General features: G+C 34.3%; 2 protein-coding genes across 6 annotated transcripts in view; both read right to left on the reverse strand.

Annotated features, from left to right (window-relative positions):
* Nucleotides 1–419: 419 nt before the first annotated feature.
* LOC148311062 (uncharacterized) lies at nucleotides 420–2,694 on the reverse strand. Its single transcript, XM_088257328.1, has 2 exons — nucleotides 2,268–2,694; nucleotides 420–1,149 (listed from the first exon to the last, which is right to left on the reverse strand). The coding sequence occupies exons 1-2, from the start codon at nucleotides 2,616–2,618 to the stop codon at nucleotides 796–798; spliced, it is 705 nt and encodes a 234-aa protein (XP_088113454.1). The 5' UTR covers nucleotides 2,619–2,694; the 3' UTR covers nucleotides 420–795.
* Nucleotides 2,695–4,588: 1,894 nt separating this feature from the next.
* The window catches only part of LOC148311063 (dual 3',5'-cyclic-AMP and -GMP phosphodiesterase 11-like), a 412,361-nt gene continuing 398,048 nt past the window's right edge, over nucleotides 4,589–18,901 (reverse strand). For all 5 annotated transcript variants that reach the window (XM_088257333.1, XM_088257337.1, XM_088257336.1 and 2 more), the window contains 7 exons: nucleotides 18,499–18,549; nucleotides 17,423–17,677; nucleotides 17,006–17,115; nucleotides 16,415–16,603; nucleotides 14,073–14,304; nucleotides 13,103–13,186; nucleotides 4,589–12,299 (listed from right to left, as the gene is read on the reverse strand). In XM_088257333.1, coding sequence (XP_088113459.1) covers nucleotides 11,931–12,299; nucleotides 13,103–13,186; nucleotides 14,073–14,304; nucleotides 16,415–16,603; nucleotides 17,006–17,115; nucleotides 17,423–17,677; nucleotides 18,499–18,549 — 1,290 coding nt within the window. In that variant the 3' untranslated portion in view covers nucleotides 4,589–11,930. The remainder of the gene's footprint in view (nucleotides 12,300–13,102; nucleotides 13,187–14,072; nucleotides 14,305–16,414; nucleotides 16,604–17,005; nucleotides 17,116–17,422; nucleotides 17,678–18,498; nucleotides 18,550–18,901) is intronic.

The raw sequence follows: 18,901 nt of genomic DNA on the forward strand, positions 1-18,901 counted from the left end.
TCTGTGCAACAGATCTTTTTAAGTAAAACCTGAAGGATTTTTCTCCATTTGAAAAATATCTAGTTTATTTAAAAAAATAATTAAACAATACCTTTTCTTCAAAATGCAATAACAACACTTTCTGCCCTGTAGCGGGTAAATATTAAGTTAAAATATGCCTCTTTTGCTGGGATACAGTACATTTTCTGAGCATTCTGAAAACACGCACAACTGAAAATTGACGATTTTTGATTTATGACGTTCTTGAAAGGAGTGATCGATATATCAAAAATCGTCAATTTTCAGTTGTGCATGTTTTCGGAATGTCCAGAAAATGTCATATATCCCAGCAAAAGCGGCATATTTTTAACTTAATATTTACCCGCTACAGGGCAGAAAGTGTTGTTATTGCATTTTGAAGAAAATGTATTGTTTAATTATTTTTTTAAATAAACAAAATATTTTCAAATGGAGAAATAACATTGAGGTTTTACCCAAAAAGATCTGTTGCACAGTAAAAAGTTCAAAAAGTGGCCTGATATTTATTTTTAATACATTTTATTTTATTTTTCAACTTTAAAAACGATCTGAAAAATCAAGTTTTTTGATATGTGACGTTCTTGAAAGGAGTGAGCGATACGTGTATGATATAAATGCGGCTCTCTGGTCCGTTTGTTATCCTGTTTCCATGAGAATTTAGCTCTTCTCACTTGACAAACTGCCGACCCCTGGCCTAGGAGCATGTAATCCCTTATCTCCAAAAGATCTAGAAGGCACTGCTAGGTTGTCAAATATATATTGGATGGATTTAAGGTTTCAAGTATTCGCTAGCCTGGCTTTTGACAGAATATTAAGTATGTGCATTTTGCTCTTCATGGAACTTCGAAGGGGTAGTTTCCTCAGCTGAGCCGATACATATTTTCCAAACAAGTCATACTCATCCTCGTGGACTTTGTCACAAGAGGACTGTTTAGGAGAGTCAAATAACCCGGGAGTGCTGTTCTTTTGATCCATATCCGACGTGTCTGAAATAGGGTCCTTGAGGATGACTGAGTCCATGCTCTGCAATGGTTCTCTTGTGTAGTCCTTATGTTCGACGCTATCCCTAGAATCATCGCTGGACTCCATTTCCCAAGAATCATTCCAATCCGACGAGTTTCTATGCAAATTCTGCAAGGGAAATTGATATAACGTAGTAATAAGCATTCTATATCATTTTATTTTTTGACATCTCATCAAAGATGAAGAAGAATATGGAAGTCTGGTCATTTACGGGGCTGACGACCGTCATAGGCTAGTTTAAATGATTACTTTACACACGTGTAACATTCACCAATTCTACCCACTATTGACAACCACACTACTCAAATTCTTGGAAGTTCTATATATATTTGAACCAATTTTGAAGCATCGTTCTTAAATTACTAGAACTTCACTAGAGACATCTATTGGTGAGATGAAAAGAAGCTTTTTATTTAGCAGAAACTCTTTTATTAGTATGTGAGGTCTGAATCCCGGATTATAATCACACACATGAGAAACGCCAGAAAATATCATTTTTATTTTTATTATTTAAGGTTATAATTTGACCAGATAATTTACTTACAACATTATGAGTGTGTCCAAATACTTGTTCACAAAATCTGGATTATCTCCAATTACAGGAGTTATTTTCATAATATTTTTTGACATCTCATCAAAGAATTATTATTATTCTTTGGTGAGATGTCAAAAAATAATATGAAAATAACTCCTGTAATTGGAGATAATCCAGATTTTGTCAACAAATATTTGGACACACTCAAAATGTTGTTCTATATCATTGTTAAATATTGCGGAATAAAAATGTGGAATCAAGTAAGTGATTATATAATTTAATTACCACCCTTATTTAAACGCGTCAGAGGAGCAGCGACAAGTGGAGGTTTACGAGTGCACCGTAATCAGTGCAATCCATATGCCCCCCACAATACATCGGCAGTGTAATGGCAACGGGGTATATCTGTCAAATTTTTCATTTTCTAAGTTTGTTTTACAAAATGTCTAAAATAGTGTATTCCATAATCTGGCAAAAGGATAAAGCTGTAATTGCAATACTTATTTAGTTTTCTTAAGATTTGTACATATAAAAATATATAAAACAAATAAGTTATTTAATTTCACAAGTTTGTTTTTGCTCTCCTGTAAAATTTGGTCTGAGACAGATATATCACTTTGCCTTTACACTACCGATATACAGATACGAAAAAAATATTAAAAATCTCTATGGATTAAAATTAAAGACTAACCATTGCTCCGCGTGGTGAAACAATATCCTTTAAGCAATCATCCATTGTGTGGAACCAGATGAGAGACGACTCATACATGTGATATGGATCGGTCGAGTTTTTTAGTATTTTCGTCACTTCTTGGCTATAAGTTGTTCTCAAACTCCTGATTTTTATTTTGACTTTATTTACGTCTAACTTAACCAGATCTTTCAAGTCGCTGATTATCAGCTTATAAGCCGCTTCCGTCTTCCTCCTGTTCCTGTAATCCTCGTGTTTCGGGTTCCACAAACACTCATACTTTAAATATGCTTTTACAAATTGTAACGTCAAATCCCCTTGCCAACGAGATACTTGAGAGCGTAGAGACATGGTGAGAATAATAATTAATAATCGGGTAATAATATAGAGCTGGTCATACGAAAATATATGAAGAAATGTCAAAGTGACAATTGGTGATTAGCGACAATCACATAACATTAGTGTTGCCATAACATAATAATAGTGAAAAACAGGGTAAATAAAAAAATACACCTACCTACATAAAATCTACAAATACATACCTAGTAGTTTTATACATTTTCGATTACACATTTGATAATGCATTAAATTTTCCCAGAAAATAAATACAAATACATGAACCTTTTAATGAATTATTATAAAGTAATGCACCTCTTTTCTCAACATAAAATTAAAAACAAACTATCCATAAGTGCTACTATAAAAAAAAATATTGATGAAATAAATTGAAAATTTAATATTGTCATATGCAGTCAAAATAGTTTAGGTGTGTGCTAGGGCCAGCATCAATACTGTTGGTCAAACCTTAAAAGGGCTACTCCTTAACATCATACTCATGGTTGTGTAATAATAATAATTTTGGATAATTTATACATCATCATTTTCTACTACCTCAATGTGATAAATAACAATGTGGGTAATGATATGATGATAACAATGAACAATAAAAAGTCATCAATCAGTCTCTGTGAGTCGATTAGGTGGAGTCTGGAGGGAAAAAATTGGGGAGCCGATGTATTATTACACCTTCTTGGTCTTCTTTGCCTAGAGCATGGTCAAAATGTTGGGTAGGACGTTTTTCTGAGCGATGGTCACACTGGAAAGCAGATTATTGAGCTCCTCATCATTGCGGATGGCCAACTTTAGATGGCGGGAGATGATCCTCATCCGGATAATGGCTTTGACATCATTTAAACAAATTCTTCTTCTTCAAACCCTTATCGGTACCCGATGGTGTATAGAGCACTGCATCATATAAACGCAGTGTATCTTGGTCGTTAGCACATAAAGGAAAGGTGATCAGCCCTCCGCTTCAGGTACCAGTCTAGGGTAATATTGAATAAATATTAGAGTGAAAAATAAAATTATTTATTCGACCCCCCCACTGGGAATCGAATCCGGGACCTACAGTATGGTAGCTGAGCGTGCTGACCATTACACTATGAAGGTGGACAAATTGCTCACTCCTTTCAACAACGTCATGTATCAAAAATCATAAATTTTCAGTTGTGCATATTTTCGGAATGCCCAGAAAATGTACTATATCCCAGCAAAAGCGGCATATTCTTAACTTAATATTTACTCGCTACAGGGCAAAAAATGTTGTTTGTGCATTTTGAAGAAAAGGTATTGTTTAATAATTTTTTTAAATAAACTAAATATTTTTCAAATGGAGAAAAAACATTTAGGTTTTTCCTAAAAAGATCTGCTGCACAGTAAAAAGTTCAATTTTACTGTGCAGCAACGCAACTTTAAAAACGATCTCCTGAAAGATCAAGTTTTTTGATACATGACGTTGTTGAAAGGAGTGAGTGAAATAGTATTCATAAAACTTTGGTCAAATCTACCTACTTAGATAGGTTAAATAAAACAAGAAAATAGAATAAAGAATTGTGTTTATTCAATATATTATTTTTTGCGCCATTATTTTTTTCTATATCTGATAAAATAAATTTATGTGGTAGAATTTACAATAATAATTTACAAGATTTACAAAAAATATTCAACCCATCGCATCAGTTACTAATGCACACTTCATAAATACAATAGAACATATAGTTACATCTACTTAATCATAGAATCAATTTATCGTTATTCTTGTAGCATTGCTTAGATTCAAAGACTGTTTGATAAACTAAAGAGAAGCAGTGAAGTTTCTGTAACTATGTAGGGTGCTAAGAATATAGGTTAATACTTGAAGAAAAGCTTCCGAGAGTCGGTAATGAATAATAACATTTTTGTGCATAAATTGGTCATTGTATTCAAGACTAATGTTTTTTTTTTAATGATCAGAACAAAAATTTGTGTAACCTTTTCGGGAGTACAAAAATGAATGGAGTGGGTTCTTTTTACATGAAAAAATTTTTTTTCTTCTTCATTTAATTGATGTATTATGAAGATAGAAATTATGTTAATAATTAAATGAAAAAAAAACACCTTTTAGAAATATTTTTCAATTATGACAATATCCACAGATGTCATTGCTATACAAGTTACATCATACTAACTGACAGACGGACTTCGGCGTTCATTAACGTTGATGCTCCTTTAAGGAAAATTCGCACTGACATTCATTTACGTCCATACTCCCGGACAGGTTAATTAACACACAAAGGTAAAATAAAATAAATAAAACTTTTTGTTCCCATTGAATATCATTATGCAAATATATATGGCACTGGTACTGCATCAAACACTTACCGTTAAATTAATTTATTTAAGAAGTACATATCTACAAATTTCACACTTGACTTGATAAACATGAAAATAATAATTACTCCAACATTAAATAAACAGGTATATCACATTCATTTTAAAGAACAATTATCATCATTTGTTATTACAATATGTTTATTAAGTTATTGCGTGTTAACTGGTATTTTCACAATTTAGAATATTCCAATAGGATAGAATATATTTTTATTATCGGCTTTGTAATATTAAAGAGAGCATATTAAATTTTGCACAAAGGGTCTATAAACTAATGGTTCCATCCTAAAAATGACTAATTGCAATAATAAACAAATTCATTACAGCTATATACAATTATTGCTGTGCAATTTAATTTAAAATACAATATTTACAATTAAGGAGTGAATAAAACACATTTCTCAAGTTCCAATAAAGAGGAAAAGAAACATTATATTATTTTATATAAATAAATATAGAAATATTATACTTTAGTCTTTTTATAACCAGTATACAATTGCATTGGATTACCAACAAAAGTTTATTAAACAAAATGACATCTCATTAATATAATTCAATATTTTTTTAATCATAGGCAGGATAGAGGTAATATTAGTTTCAAATTTATACTAAAAGCTCCAGTCATCAAAATTTTTAACCATGAAAAAATTAAAAAGGTATCTTGAAGTAAGTGAAATTCTAAGGTTACATATTTTGTTACACGAGAGAGAAGAAAGATATAACGTAGAGAGAAGGGAAAGAGAGCTATACAATCTGATGCCACAGGAGTGGAGTAAAAGAGAGCGATGTATACACAATACAAAGCAATTAAATAATATGTGTCACGCATGCCCGTGTTGTAGATGTACACATCACAAGCTATATATGTACAGCTGATGTACAATGCGTTTTGTAAGTAATATTTATTATTGTGTTTTAACATACCCAACGAATCAACAACAAAATAAGAGCCTACAATACATGAAATTTTCTTGTTATTTTGAAAATATCAAATTATGGACATAAATCTCATATTTTAGTCACATGTTTTTATATCTCACGTTTTAATCACAAACCATTTATAACAATATTATCAATTCAAGCATCAATGAATGTTAGTGTAAATACTGCATAATTTAAAAAAAAAAAGCATATGATGTTGACGGCCCCTACGTAAAGTACTCTATCTGCAAATCTGTTACTTTACAGGAGAGAGCTTAGAAGATTTTTTAACATATTTTTTTTAGTAATTAACGGTTTTATCTGAAATTCTAAACTAGTATTATACATTTAAAAACACGATAAAATAATGTGTTAAATCGTTTTAAAACTTTATGCTTTGTCAAAATTAAGCAGTTAGCGTTTTAGGAGTTCAGTTCATTTTGAAAATTCGATGTAGATAGCGTCTTATACGCCTGAAAACTAGACGTAATTTAAAAAAAAATTGTTTGTTTGTATTTGTTCCTGGAGACAGTTTGTGGAGTCCATATGCTCCACCTAGGGAGCGGATATGGTTAAAAAAAAATATATATTTGTATAATGTTGATAACATACACCAAATATCTCAAAATTGACAAAAATTTAGTTAGAGCATTTTACGTAGGGCACGTCGATGTATTGTATTCATTTTGAGACGGTCTTTCCCTCTGTCTCTCACATCAAATCTCTCTTATTCTTTATTTTTAAAGAAGTTGCGTCAGGTCAAAGCGTGATTTATTAAGCGTCTTTAGCCTTGACTGTTTGATTTTATATTTAATTTACTTTCCGTTAATAGCTCATAAGAAAAATCAATCTCGTTCACAAAATATAATACATCTATTTCTCAAACATCAAGAGGGAACAATGCCAATTTTCAAAAGTATTGCATTTGCCATGAACTATTTAATTACTGAATGCTACACATATTTTAAAAATCAGATAAAAAAATGTACAAATAATTAGATTACTGTAAAACGAACCTATAGGTTAGATTGAGTGACGGGAGTGACCTAGATGCGGAAGGCGGAGGATCGAAGAGGATGGAGACTCATGCGGGAGGCCTACGTTCAACAGTGGACGGACACAGGCTGATGATGATGATGAGGTTACATTGACATCTCAACGTAGATAGAAGTCTGGGTATTTACAGGGCTTACGACCTGTCATAGGCTGGTTTAAGTGATCGCTTTATGCATGTGTAACGTTCACCATTCTACCCACACTACTCAAATTTCGGAACTTGTATATATCCTTAAATTTGCACCTTTTTTCAGATATGAGTTCTCGGCACCATTCGTGGTTGGCTTGAGTAAGTTTTTCCTGTGTGTAATAAACTCGGATTTGTAAACAAAGATTTGGAAACACCAAAATATTGTCTATAAGTTTCATTTTAAAAGTTCCTCAAATATCAATAAAGCAAAAAAAAGGGGAGTTTTTAAAAGGAGTTCATTTAAGGTTAGTTAGAGTGCTTGGCTACAATGCTGGAGGTCCGGGTTCGATTCTCATGGGGTCAAGATAAATATGTGTCACAAAGTGATTTTCACTCTATTAATTAATTTAATATTACCGGGGACTGATACTTGAAGTGCGGGACTGATCCCGCCTTCATTAAATTAAGGATCAATGCGATGCAGTGCCCTATGCACCATTCGGGTCGGAAAAAGATTGAATGATTCTTTGTACACTTTTTTAATCTAATTTTATATCATCATTCATAATTAAATTGATTGATGGAATTCTATTTAAAATTTTAAAAGATTAATTTTTCTTATTTCGACAAATGTTAATAAAACGTCCTTAAGAATAAGCAGTTTATGGTGAAGAAAAAAAAATTAAAAAATACTACATTTTCATACCTTTTTACCCTAGATTACGAAACATTCGTAAAATTTACAAAGGACACCCATTTGTAAGGAGCAACTAGCATGTATCTTTTTTTTTACCATTTTACCAATATTTTATATTCGTATTTTATATAAAGTTCTCAAAAAACAAATTGCAATTATTTTTTAAATGTTTTAAGAAAACATGTTTGGTAAAATTATAGGTTTTCTTATCATCATGCATTTTACGATAGTCCCGTATTAACCTGTCCGGGAGTATGGCCGTACATGTACGGCCATACCAAACTTTTCTCAAAGGAGTTTGGACGTACATGTACGGCCGATACAAAATATGATTTATGACACGATTTACATCAAAACATGTTAAAAACATGATTTATCGATATTTCGATAATTTTGATATAAATCATGTTTACTGATGTAAATATCTTGAAAGAGAAAACATGTTGCTTATAGCATCGACTATAATATAAAAATTTAAAAGTAAAAAAAAAACAAAAACAAATTCACTCCTCAGATACAGTTTTGTCCGGAGAAACTCACACCCAGACAGGTTAAGGTAGATTGAAACAAGTCCCGTGTTCTAGGGCTAAGAATGACAAAGAAAAAATAGCACATTGAAATATATATAAAAACAAGAAGAAAATTTTATTGAAATTGTAAAGACGGAATGAAAATAAAAGATAAACGAAGTTATTTCTTTTTACATGAAAAAAAAAGCTTAAGTTATTTAATAAAAGAGTTACAAAACTTTAATGTACAATCATTTGTTTTTAATTCATATTCTTTGACTAATTTTATCAAAAAGATTGATAAAATAAGCGGTTACCTGGTCTAGTATAGATATATTTGTTAGCCCGCTAACAACATACATAAGACTAAAATGCTTGGGATGCTTTCCCTATATCGAATTAGGTATTATCAACTTATTGTCTCATTTTCACAAATGAAAACATTAAAAATACTAAAATGTCTGTATTTGCCACATCCTTAATATATTGAGTTTTCTGGCGCAAAGAAGAACGCAGACTAACTTTGATAAAAATCATTAAAAACTCAGAAATTGTAAACTATAAGTACTTACTATGTAATATAAAAATTTAAGTAGTGAATTTGAAATGAAATACCGCAAAATAATGTAAAAAAAATATATGTATGTATATATAATCCTACATTTTTACGGGGCGGCTAGAGGCATTTGAGATGTGGTCCTACAGGCGTATATTGGGGATTCATAGGTCGGAAGATACAGGGTAACAACAAGGTATCAAGTAGGCCTGGGAAGTCTAGATGCTTTCTAAATAAAGTAACACAACAGGGAGCCAAATGGATAGGCCATAATAAAAGACACCCAGGTCTGCTTCTTACGATTGTAGAGGGCGCATATCTCACTCCTTTCAAGAATGTCATAAATCAAAAAACTTGATTTTTCAGGAGGACGTTTTTAAAGTTTAAAAATATAATACAATGTATTAAAAATAAATATCAAAGCCCTTATTGAACTTTTTACTGTGCAACAGATCTTTTTAGGAAAAACCTGAAGGTTTTTTCTCCGTTTGAAAAATATTGAGTGTATTTAAAAAAAAATAATTAAATAATACCTTTTCTTAAAAATGCAAAAACAACACTTTCTGCCCTGTAGCGGGTAAATATTAAGTTAAAAATATGCCTCTTTTATTGAGATATAGTACATTTTTGGGCATTCCAAGAACACGCACAACTGAAATTGAAGATTTTTTATTTATGACGTTCTTGAAAGGAGTGAGCGATGTATGAAGGCACAAACTACAGAGGACTACCCCGCTTAAACTATATCGAACAGATTATCTCCGACATGCGCTGTAGCGGGTACACCGAATTGAAGAGATGAGCGGAGGATAGAGACGGGTGGAGACTGACCATGAAAGAAGCAAGCCAATCATTGTAACCCACGAAGAAGAAAACTACATTTTAAAACAAAAATATTAACCATGATTTGAAGTGTTATTAAAATACAAAAAAACTACAGAAAAGTCAAATAATCTCGTTTTATAGCGGAGTTGAGACATTTAAAAACGATTTACAGAAAACTAATTTCTTATGTTTGCATAAGTTTTCATTTCAGTACCATAAAAGTTGTATCAATAAAAGGATTATTTAAGGATGTAGCAAATATTTGTAGCGTTAATTTATCATTGAAAAAAAAAACTATTGACAATTTTGGACCAGCAAAGTATCATATAAAAATAATAATATTAACAATTAAATCATCATGTAAGGTTTGGGAATGAGTTTTAATGTCAAATAGTATTTGTACATTCTTAATCTATAAAATGTCGAAATTCTTTGGATATCAGATTAACATGTTATGTCAAGTACAATTATCGATTTTTACTACATCTCATAAGATCTGTTGGGATGTAAAATGAAATTTATTCCTTTACATTTCATATATTTTCTGTATAAATGTAAACAAGATATAAATGTAAAGCTGAATAATGCAGTTGCTGTATTTTTTGTATCTTTAGTTAAACAATCAATGAAAGGTGTTTATTATTAATCAGTCCATCACTTTGCATGTTGAATTCCTTTTTAAATTTCACAATCGCTTAAAATCTAAACAATAAATATTTCTCTATAACAGCTAACCTTCCTGAGGGAATTTGGGAGTGTATTTTCTGGTATCCACATACCCCGTAATACTAGGAAGATGTTGTTCCTGTCTTGACGAGTCCCAATGCAACTAGATAGAGATTTTGCGGAAGTTATTGGGTGATCTCTCCCGGTATCCATATACAGAGGTATAAGAGTAGTACTAGGAGAATGTTAATTTGTTTCCCGATGAGTCCTAATACAAGTTCCCACTACGTAGAGAATGGGCAAGTCATCAGGTGATTTCTCCCGGTATCCATATATCGCTTAGTACTAGGACAATATTACTCCTGTTTTGTGATGAGTCCCAATACAAATTTCTACTATGTAGAGACTTTGCGCAAATTATCGGATTATCTCTCCCGGTATCCATTTACTTTGTAGTACTAGGACAATGTTATTCTTGACTGCCCAAGTTATTGGGTGATCTCTCCCGGTATCCATATACTTCTTAGTACTAGTACAATATTACTCCTGTTTTGTGATGAGTCCCAATACAAATTTCTACTATGTAAGACTTTGCGCAAATTATCGGATTATCTCTCCCGGTATCCATTTACTTTGTAGTACTAGGACAATGTTATTCTTGTCTCCTGACAAGTCCCAACACAACTTCCCACCAGGTAGAGACTGCCCAAGTTATTGGGTGATCTCTCCCGGTATCCATATACCTCTTAGTACTAGTACAATATTACTCCTGTTCCTTGAAGAGTCCCAATACAACTTCCCACTAAGTAGAGACTTTGCGTAAGTTATCAGGTGATCTCTCCCGGTATCCATATACCGCTTAGTGCTAGACAATATTACTCTTATCTCTTGACGGGTCTCAACATAATTTCCCCTAGGTACTTTAAGTAAATTAAGAATGTTCAATGGTAAACAGTACTATTGAAAAATGATGTTCAATTTGTAGAAATTACATAATCCAGTTTAAAAGTAACAGTTCATTGGTTAATAACAATCGTTTAAAAGATAGGAATACATCGTAGATATTATTATTAAAATACAAATCTATGTGAGTAAAAATGCAATAATTTGTCTAGTTGGTATTTATTGAATTTGTACATGTTTTAACTTACCTTTACTTACAGTATACGATCTGACTGATCAACAGCGGAGGCCAAACATTCGCACAACTGAGTGCAACGGAAACGAAGTCGAGTACCGGGAAATACAAGTTAGAAATAGGGAATCACTATAGCGCAGTGAAGCACCGACTACAACATAGGTTTTGTGCGAGGAACTGAGTAAATAATAAACTAAGTGTGTCACTTTTAAAATAATATAATAAATAAAGTACGAGCAAATCTTAAAAATAAAATAATTTGCATTTGCAATGTCCCTCCCGACGGAGAATGGCGTAACTTTCTGCTAGAGGATTGCGGGGATAACAAAATGAACGATTCGTTTCTTCCGAAAATAAATAAAGATTCCAATCCCCATTCAGTTGCGTAGCGTTACAATTAACTAAGTATGGATCCACTCGCGATGCGTCATCACTATTAACTTTGTATCAATTAAACTAATTGTCATGATTCAATTTATGTTCTCGTCTATTGGGCACTGCGATGGGAGCACTTCGGTCGTTGCCGACTATACCCACGATGGGGTTCTCTTCCGAGAGTCGCAACTTGTCGGCGTCACTGTCATTGTTGTACTTCAAGTCCTCGTTGTGGTTGTCGGGAGAGGAGGACCCTATGCTGGAGAGGCTGGATAGCCCGTCGCATGGCGGATCGGTGGCCGGACACACGTCACTCCCTGTCCCGTCTGCGCAGGTCTCCGACTCGCCATCGAGCTTGGAACCCTCGTTAGCCCTCTGGATCCAATGCTCTCGGTTGACCCGGACACGATCTACCATCGGGTCGAGGCTAGGAGACAGCACAGCGAATGCCTACAGATAAATATTAACAATATTAATGTTATTTTATTTTTTGATATCTCATCAAAGATGAAGAAGAATATGGAAGTCTGGGCATTTACGGGGCTGACGACCGTCATAGGCTGGTCTAAGTGATCACTTTACACACGTGTAACATTCACCAATTCTAATCATCATCACTACTCAAATTCTTGGAAGTTCTCTACATATGAACCAATTTTGAAACATTATTCCTGAATCACTAGACTTCACTAGAGACATCTATTGGTCAGATGAAAATAAGCTTTTTATTGAGCAGAAACTCTTTTATTATTATGTGAGGTCTGAATCCTGGATTATAATCACACACATGAGAAACGCCAGAAAATATCATTTCCATTTTTATTGTTTAAGCTCAGAATACATTTTGAGTGTGTCCAAATACTTGTTCACAAAATGTAAGAAAGTTGGAGATAATCCAGATTTTATGAACAAGTATTTTGACACACTCAAAATTTGGTAAATATTGTTATTATATAGGATATTGGATTATTCACCCTACGGATGAGATGCAAATATTAAAAGTATCTCAAGTTGATATGAAACATGTATCATTTTTCCCTTTTTTATGAAAGCAGACGGATGTCTGAGCATCCAGGGCTTACCAAATGCAAGGTTGTAAGCCCTGGGATGTCCGGACTTACATCTTCTTTCATAAAAAATGGGAAAAATAATACACATTTCATATCAACATGAAACAAGTCAAAAATATCAATTTCAGGGATTTTTTGTAATATATAAAATGAAATACATTAATAAGTGTTTTCAAAAATTACCTCGTAAATGGGAAGGCAGATGGAATCAATGAATCCAACTTGCATCATTGGTAACTGGTCTTTCTTTTCACGATTCATTATGTCCTAAAGAAAAAAATACAATATAGTGAAAGATGGTTATAACACGGGTTTGCGGGCGGTTCATCTGACCCGTGAAATATGATCACGGCTGTATAAACAAATTGCCCAATTTTAGATTTTTTCTATGAAGAACAAAACATTTTGAAATTGTAATTACTGCTTTGAAAAAAAAATCTCTAATGTAATATCTGTACTAAACAATTTAAAGCGCCTTTGATGTCACTTCTCACAAAAATGGCGATATATAAATTATTGTCAAACTGTCTCCAGGCTTTTCTGTCGGCTGCCAGCTCCTTTGCATCCTCCCAAGTCAGATCCGCGTCCCGAAGTTCTGACACGAACTGCCGATGAATTGTCAGCAGTATCGTTCAGGGTGGCGTGAACCTGATGCTTGTTAAAGAGGCATGCTTGATGGCGGCTCTCGGGAGGCATGCAGAGTACATGGCCAAGCCAACTGAATCGCCTTTTCTTGACGAGATTGTCACCAAGTCTGCGTCCTACGGCTTATCTCTTAATTCCTCATAAAGTCAAACTACCAGATAGATTTGATAATATTATATTATCGGTGTTTCTTGATGGTTGGTAGGAGTTCCTTAATCAAACATCGAGCAGAGAAAGCTGATGTACTTCGGACACGTCATGAGAAATGAAAAATATCGTCTTCTACACCTACTCATACAAGGAAAGATTGAAGGGCAAAGAACTCAAGGACGCCGAAGGACATCATGGCTGAAAAACCTACGACAATGGTTTGGCAGAACCACCAAATCTCTGTTCCGAGCTGCAGCATCAAAATTGTAAATAGCCATGATGATCGCCGATCTTTGTTAGAAGTGGCACAGAAAGAAGAAATTGGTGTTTCAGGTGTTTGAATAGACCAAGAGCTTACGATGGGTGTGATCTTGAGCTCGTGTCTCTCGATGTCTCCCTGCTGGAAGAACTCGCGGGTGACGAGGCTGGCCACGCGCTCCTCCACGGGCCAGGGCTTGCTGATGGCCGCCAGGTCGCACACGGTCATGGTCATGGCGCGCAGCAGCGTGCGGTTCTCCTCGGACGACCACAGCTCCGGGTCGCGGTTGTTGTCCTCCGACGCGACTAGATTGAGAAAAGCTCCCCGTTTTCTGAAAGATGTATTCAATTGAAATAATTAACCTTAGTTTAATCACATGAATTGTTTCAATGTGCCTTAATATGGGACTATTGTATAATGTATGATGATAAGAAAAACTCACATTTTACCAAAAATGTCCACCGGGTCCGTGCCACAATTGCATTTTTTAAAGTTTTTTTTATAAATAAAATTGTTTTTTCTTATACATATAAAAACGAGTTATTACATGGAACTGCTTTATATTTTATTAATTGTTTCGGCATTAACTTTGTGGTAAGACATGTTACAGTGATTAAAGAAACACTTGTTTATATACCACTTGAGTTTTATTAATGACTGCTAGTTTCGGAAGCTAAAATTCCATCGTCAGATCTGAATAATAACATATTATACATATTAAGTGTTTCCGTAATCATTGGAACTGCATTATTGTAATTCTTAATTCTAATGTTAAATATTCATTTTGTTATGGTATTTTTCAAAATCAATCCCGGGATGAACAAAGGTTTTGCCCCACATGTTTTGCAAAAATATCAAAGGTTTATTTTCTTCCACCTTTTATTTTTGATCAGAGCACATAGCACAATCCTTGTACTTCCTCCCTGGTTGTGAATAAATAAAGTGTAGCTTTCCATCGAGACGTTGTTCTGTATCTTCTGCAGCTGCGGTTCTTCGATATGCTTTAGGCCCCCGCAAAAGTCAAGCAAGCAAGGTTTGTCCGTACTTCTTACGGCTCATTGCTACATTTCTACTTTCTACTGTCCAGTCTTTGTATAAAACATATGAATTTATAATAAAGACTTCTAGCCTCCAGAAAAATAGTTTTCTCCGCCACTTTCTTATAATACCCGAGACTCATTCTAGTAAAATCCTTACTATTACTAAATTATTTACAAAAAGACGTATTATATCGTGTCGAGTGTCACTCGATATTGGAGCTGATGGAAGAAAATCAATGATTAGTCAACTATTTATTATGAAATCCCCGATATTTTAAAGTTATCCGCAGTAAGACGTATTATATCATGTTGAGTGTCACTTGATATTGGGAGTTGGTGGAAGAAAATCAATGTTGAGTCAAATCTTTCTAATAAAATCTCCACTTTTTTAAAATTACCAGCAATAAGACGTATTATATTATGTTGAGTGTCACTTGATATTGGGAGTTGGTGGAAGAAAATCAATGTTGAGTCAAATCTTTCTTATAAAATCTCCACTTTTTTAAAATTACCAGCAATAAGACGTATTATATTGGGAGCTGGTGAAAGAATATCAATGTTGAGTCAACTCTTTCTTATAAAATCCCCGCTATTTTAAAATCATCCACAATAAAACCTTTTATATCATGTCGAGTGTCACTCGATATTGGAGTTGATGGAAGAAAATCAACCTTTAGTCAACTCTTTATTATAAAATCCCCATTATTTAAAAGTTATCCGCAGTAAGACGTTTTATATCATGTTGAGTGTAACTTCATATTGGAGTTGGTGGAAGAAAATCAATGTTGAGTCAACTTTTTCTTATAAAATCCCCAATATTTTAAAATTGCCAGCAATAAGCATATTACAACATTTTGAGTGTGTTTGGACAATAGATGTCTCTAGTGAAGTTCTAGGGATTCAAGAACAAGGTTTCTAAATTGGTTCATATATATAGAACTTCCAAGAATTTGAGTAGTGTGGTTGTCAATAATGGGTAGAATTGGTGAATGTTACACGTGTGTAAAGTGATCACTTAAACCAGCCTATGACGGTCGTCAGCCCCGTAAATGCCCAGACTTCCATATTCTTCTTCATCTTTGATGAGATGTCAAAAAATTATATGAATAAGCATATTACACTAAACATTTTGTACCAATTTTTATGTTTTTGTGGTTAACTATAATTGGCTTCTATAATGTTTATCTTTAAATTGTTTTGTTTTTTGTTTAGTTGCTGTTGTAAAACCCAAAAAAAAAAAAAAAAATTTTAGGTTGAGTATTACTTGATATTGAAGCTGGTGGAAGAAAATCAATGTTGACTCTTTCCCATAAAATCCCCACTATTTTAAAATTATCCGCAAAAAGACATATGTACTAATAAACCATATCGAGTTGTAAGGGTTAAGGGAAATTATGTTACCTGAAGTAAACAGCGAGATCAGTGCTAAGGATAGCATCCTCCAGCACTTTGATGACTCTCTCATAGTCCTCCGGAGACAGATGAAGCAAGATCTGGTTGCCGGGAGAGTTGAGGATCATGAGGCACTGGTCGAAGTGGTGGTGCTCCATGGTGGATGTGGAGTACAGCTGGGCTAGAGGAGATGACGCTCTGAAAGTGTTGGAGACAAGTTAACATTCCGATCAACATTTTACAAACGACATATGGTGGAACTGTGCAAATCCAATGATTAATTTAGCTGAATTAAATTGCATGAAACACTTAAAGATGATGAAATAATCACAAAAGAATCGAAGAATGACAAATCGCAATGAAAAGAATGTGACCTTAACCCTAAAAAATAGAAAAATTATCTGAAGTGTGGTTTTCTTGTTTAAATACAACCACAGATGGCAGTACAAGTGCCATTTTAGAAATAAATGTCACCGGGCTTTAGTTATGAGCGCGGGCGTTCATGTACGCCCATACTCCTTTGAGGAAAGTTTTGTTTGATGGACCATGTACGACATACTTCCGGATAGGTTTAAAAGTAAATGAAATTATATGACATACTTGATTTGAAAAGAATTGTTTGTTCCTCGATGGTCCAGGTCGTGACAGAGACAGCCAATCATCAGAGCCAGACACTCTATCTCACCAAATATTTTCCACCACTGGGTTGCCTGCAAAAAAAAAATTAATATCCTAAGTAATTCATAGCAACGGCATCAATCCTTTAATACAAAATACGAGGATATTTTTTAAAAATGTGGATTACTATATCAAACAATTCATCCGTGTAATTTTTGCAATTGCGGTTTCCAGATGTAAAGACGTAGTCCGCCACCATAAAGCAATGGTTGACGCATTTAGCTAACGTTCTGGAAGCCTGAGGTTCAGTTTCCAGGGCGGGTCAAAAAATATTACTGATTTTTCAGTGCAATATTCATTATTATATTATCCTGTACTGGCAGTTGAAACAATAGTTACCGTTAGTATGGAGAACATCATTTGAGCCACGTTGAAGGCATGCCTCCAATTGTGGTACGTCACGTTTCTGTAATTCTTCTTGACGCTGAGTAGCCAGCGACACAGCACCGAGTACTCAATGTGGAAGCGCTCCACAAAGTCCAGGTCCAGAAACATGCGCAAGCACGCCGTCAACGTGTCGTCGTCGTGGAGGTCAATGTCATCAAAGGCGAGGTCGTGCAGCTGGAAGTGGGCTGACGATGGAACTCGTAGAGTCTGCAAAGTAATCACCATCAGAAAATGTTTATTTTTATTATCATAACCATGTTTCTATGTACATATAATGATTGTCCGCCTCCGTAGTGTAATGGTCAGCACGCTAGGCTACCGTTCTGGAGGTCCCGGGTTCGATTCCCAGGGGGGGTCAAATAAATGTAAGTGATTTTTTCACTCTAATATTTATTTAATAATACCCTGGACTGGTACCTGAAGCGGAGGGCTGATCACCTTTCCTTCATATGTAAACAATCAAGATAACACTGCGTTTATATGAAGCAGTGCCCTATGCACCATTGGGGTGCGGATAAGGGTTATATATATAATGATATATTAAAATTTGATTAATGCCTGCATTGCTCCTGTTCTCTTATACGGCTGTGAAACATGGGACCTTACAAGGGCCCAGAGCAGCCATGTACTGAGTTTTGAGAACAGGTGTCTGCGGAGAATTTTAGGCGTGCGGTGGTTTGACTTTGTGAGAAATGAAGAGATAAGGCGTAGGACACAACAAATTTTGGTCACAATTGTCGTCAAAAAAGGGCGATTCAGTTGGCTTTGCCATGTACTCCGCATGCCTCCCGAGAGCTGCCATCAAGCTTGCCTCCTTTACAAGGCATCAGGTTCGCGCCGCCCAGGACGACCAATGCTGACAATTTGTCGGCAGTTCTCGTCAGAACTTCGGGATGTACAGCTGACTTGGAAGGATGCAAAAGAGCTGGCAGCCGACAGAAAAGTCTGGAGACAGTTTGTGAACTCCATATGCTCCGCTTAGGGAGTGGATATAGTTTAATTATTTAATTAATTATAAATTTACTTACTCTTAATCTTTGGGCATCATCCATAGAGGCTGAAGCATGATAACTCAGAACCTGAAAGAGAAAATTATTAGAAGTTATAGTGACCGCATCATAAAGGTTTTAAATTTATTAGTTTTATTTTCTACTTATATTAACAAAGGTAAAATTTTATGAAATCAGACTTCTACTTTAACATTTGCCCTGTGGGTGACAGAGAAAAAACATCTTGATTATTTTTATTTTTAAACTAAGTTCAGATAACTTATCATTATTATTTGTATACCATTTTGAGATGAAATATCATTTATATGAAAGAAGATAAATCCATCATATAAGTGAAAGATACCATATTTCATCACAAGTAGAGACATCTATAATATTGATATATCATTGGTAATAATCCAGTATCTCCCAGTATGTAAAA

Source organism: Brachycentrus maculatus, unplaced genomic scaffold (genome assembly GCF_059751285.1).
Source record: "Brachycentrus maculatus isolate JH-2025_06_01 unplaced genomic scaffold, ASM5975128v1 h1tg000078l, whole genome shotgun sequence".
NCBI classification, from domain to species: domain Eukaryota; kingdom Metazoa; phylum Arthropoda; class Insecta; order Trichoptera; family Brachycentridae; genus Brachycentrus; species Brachycentrus maculatus.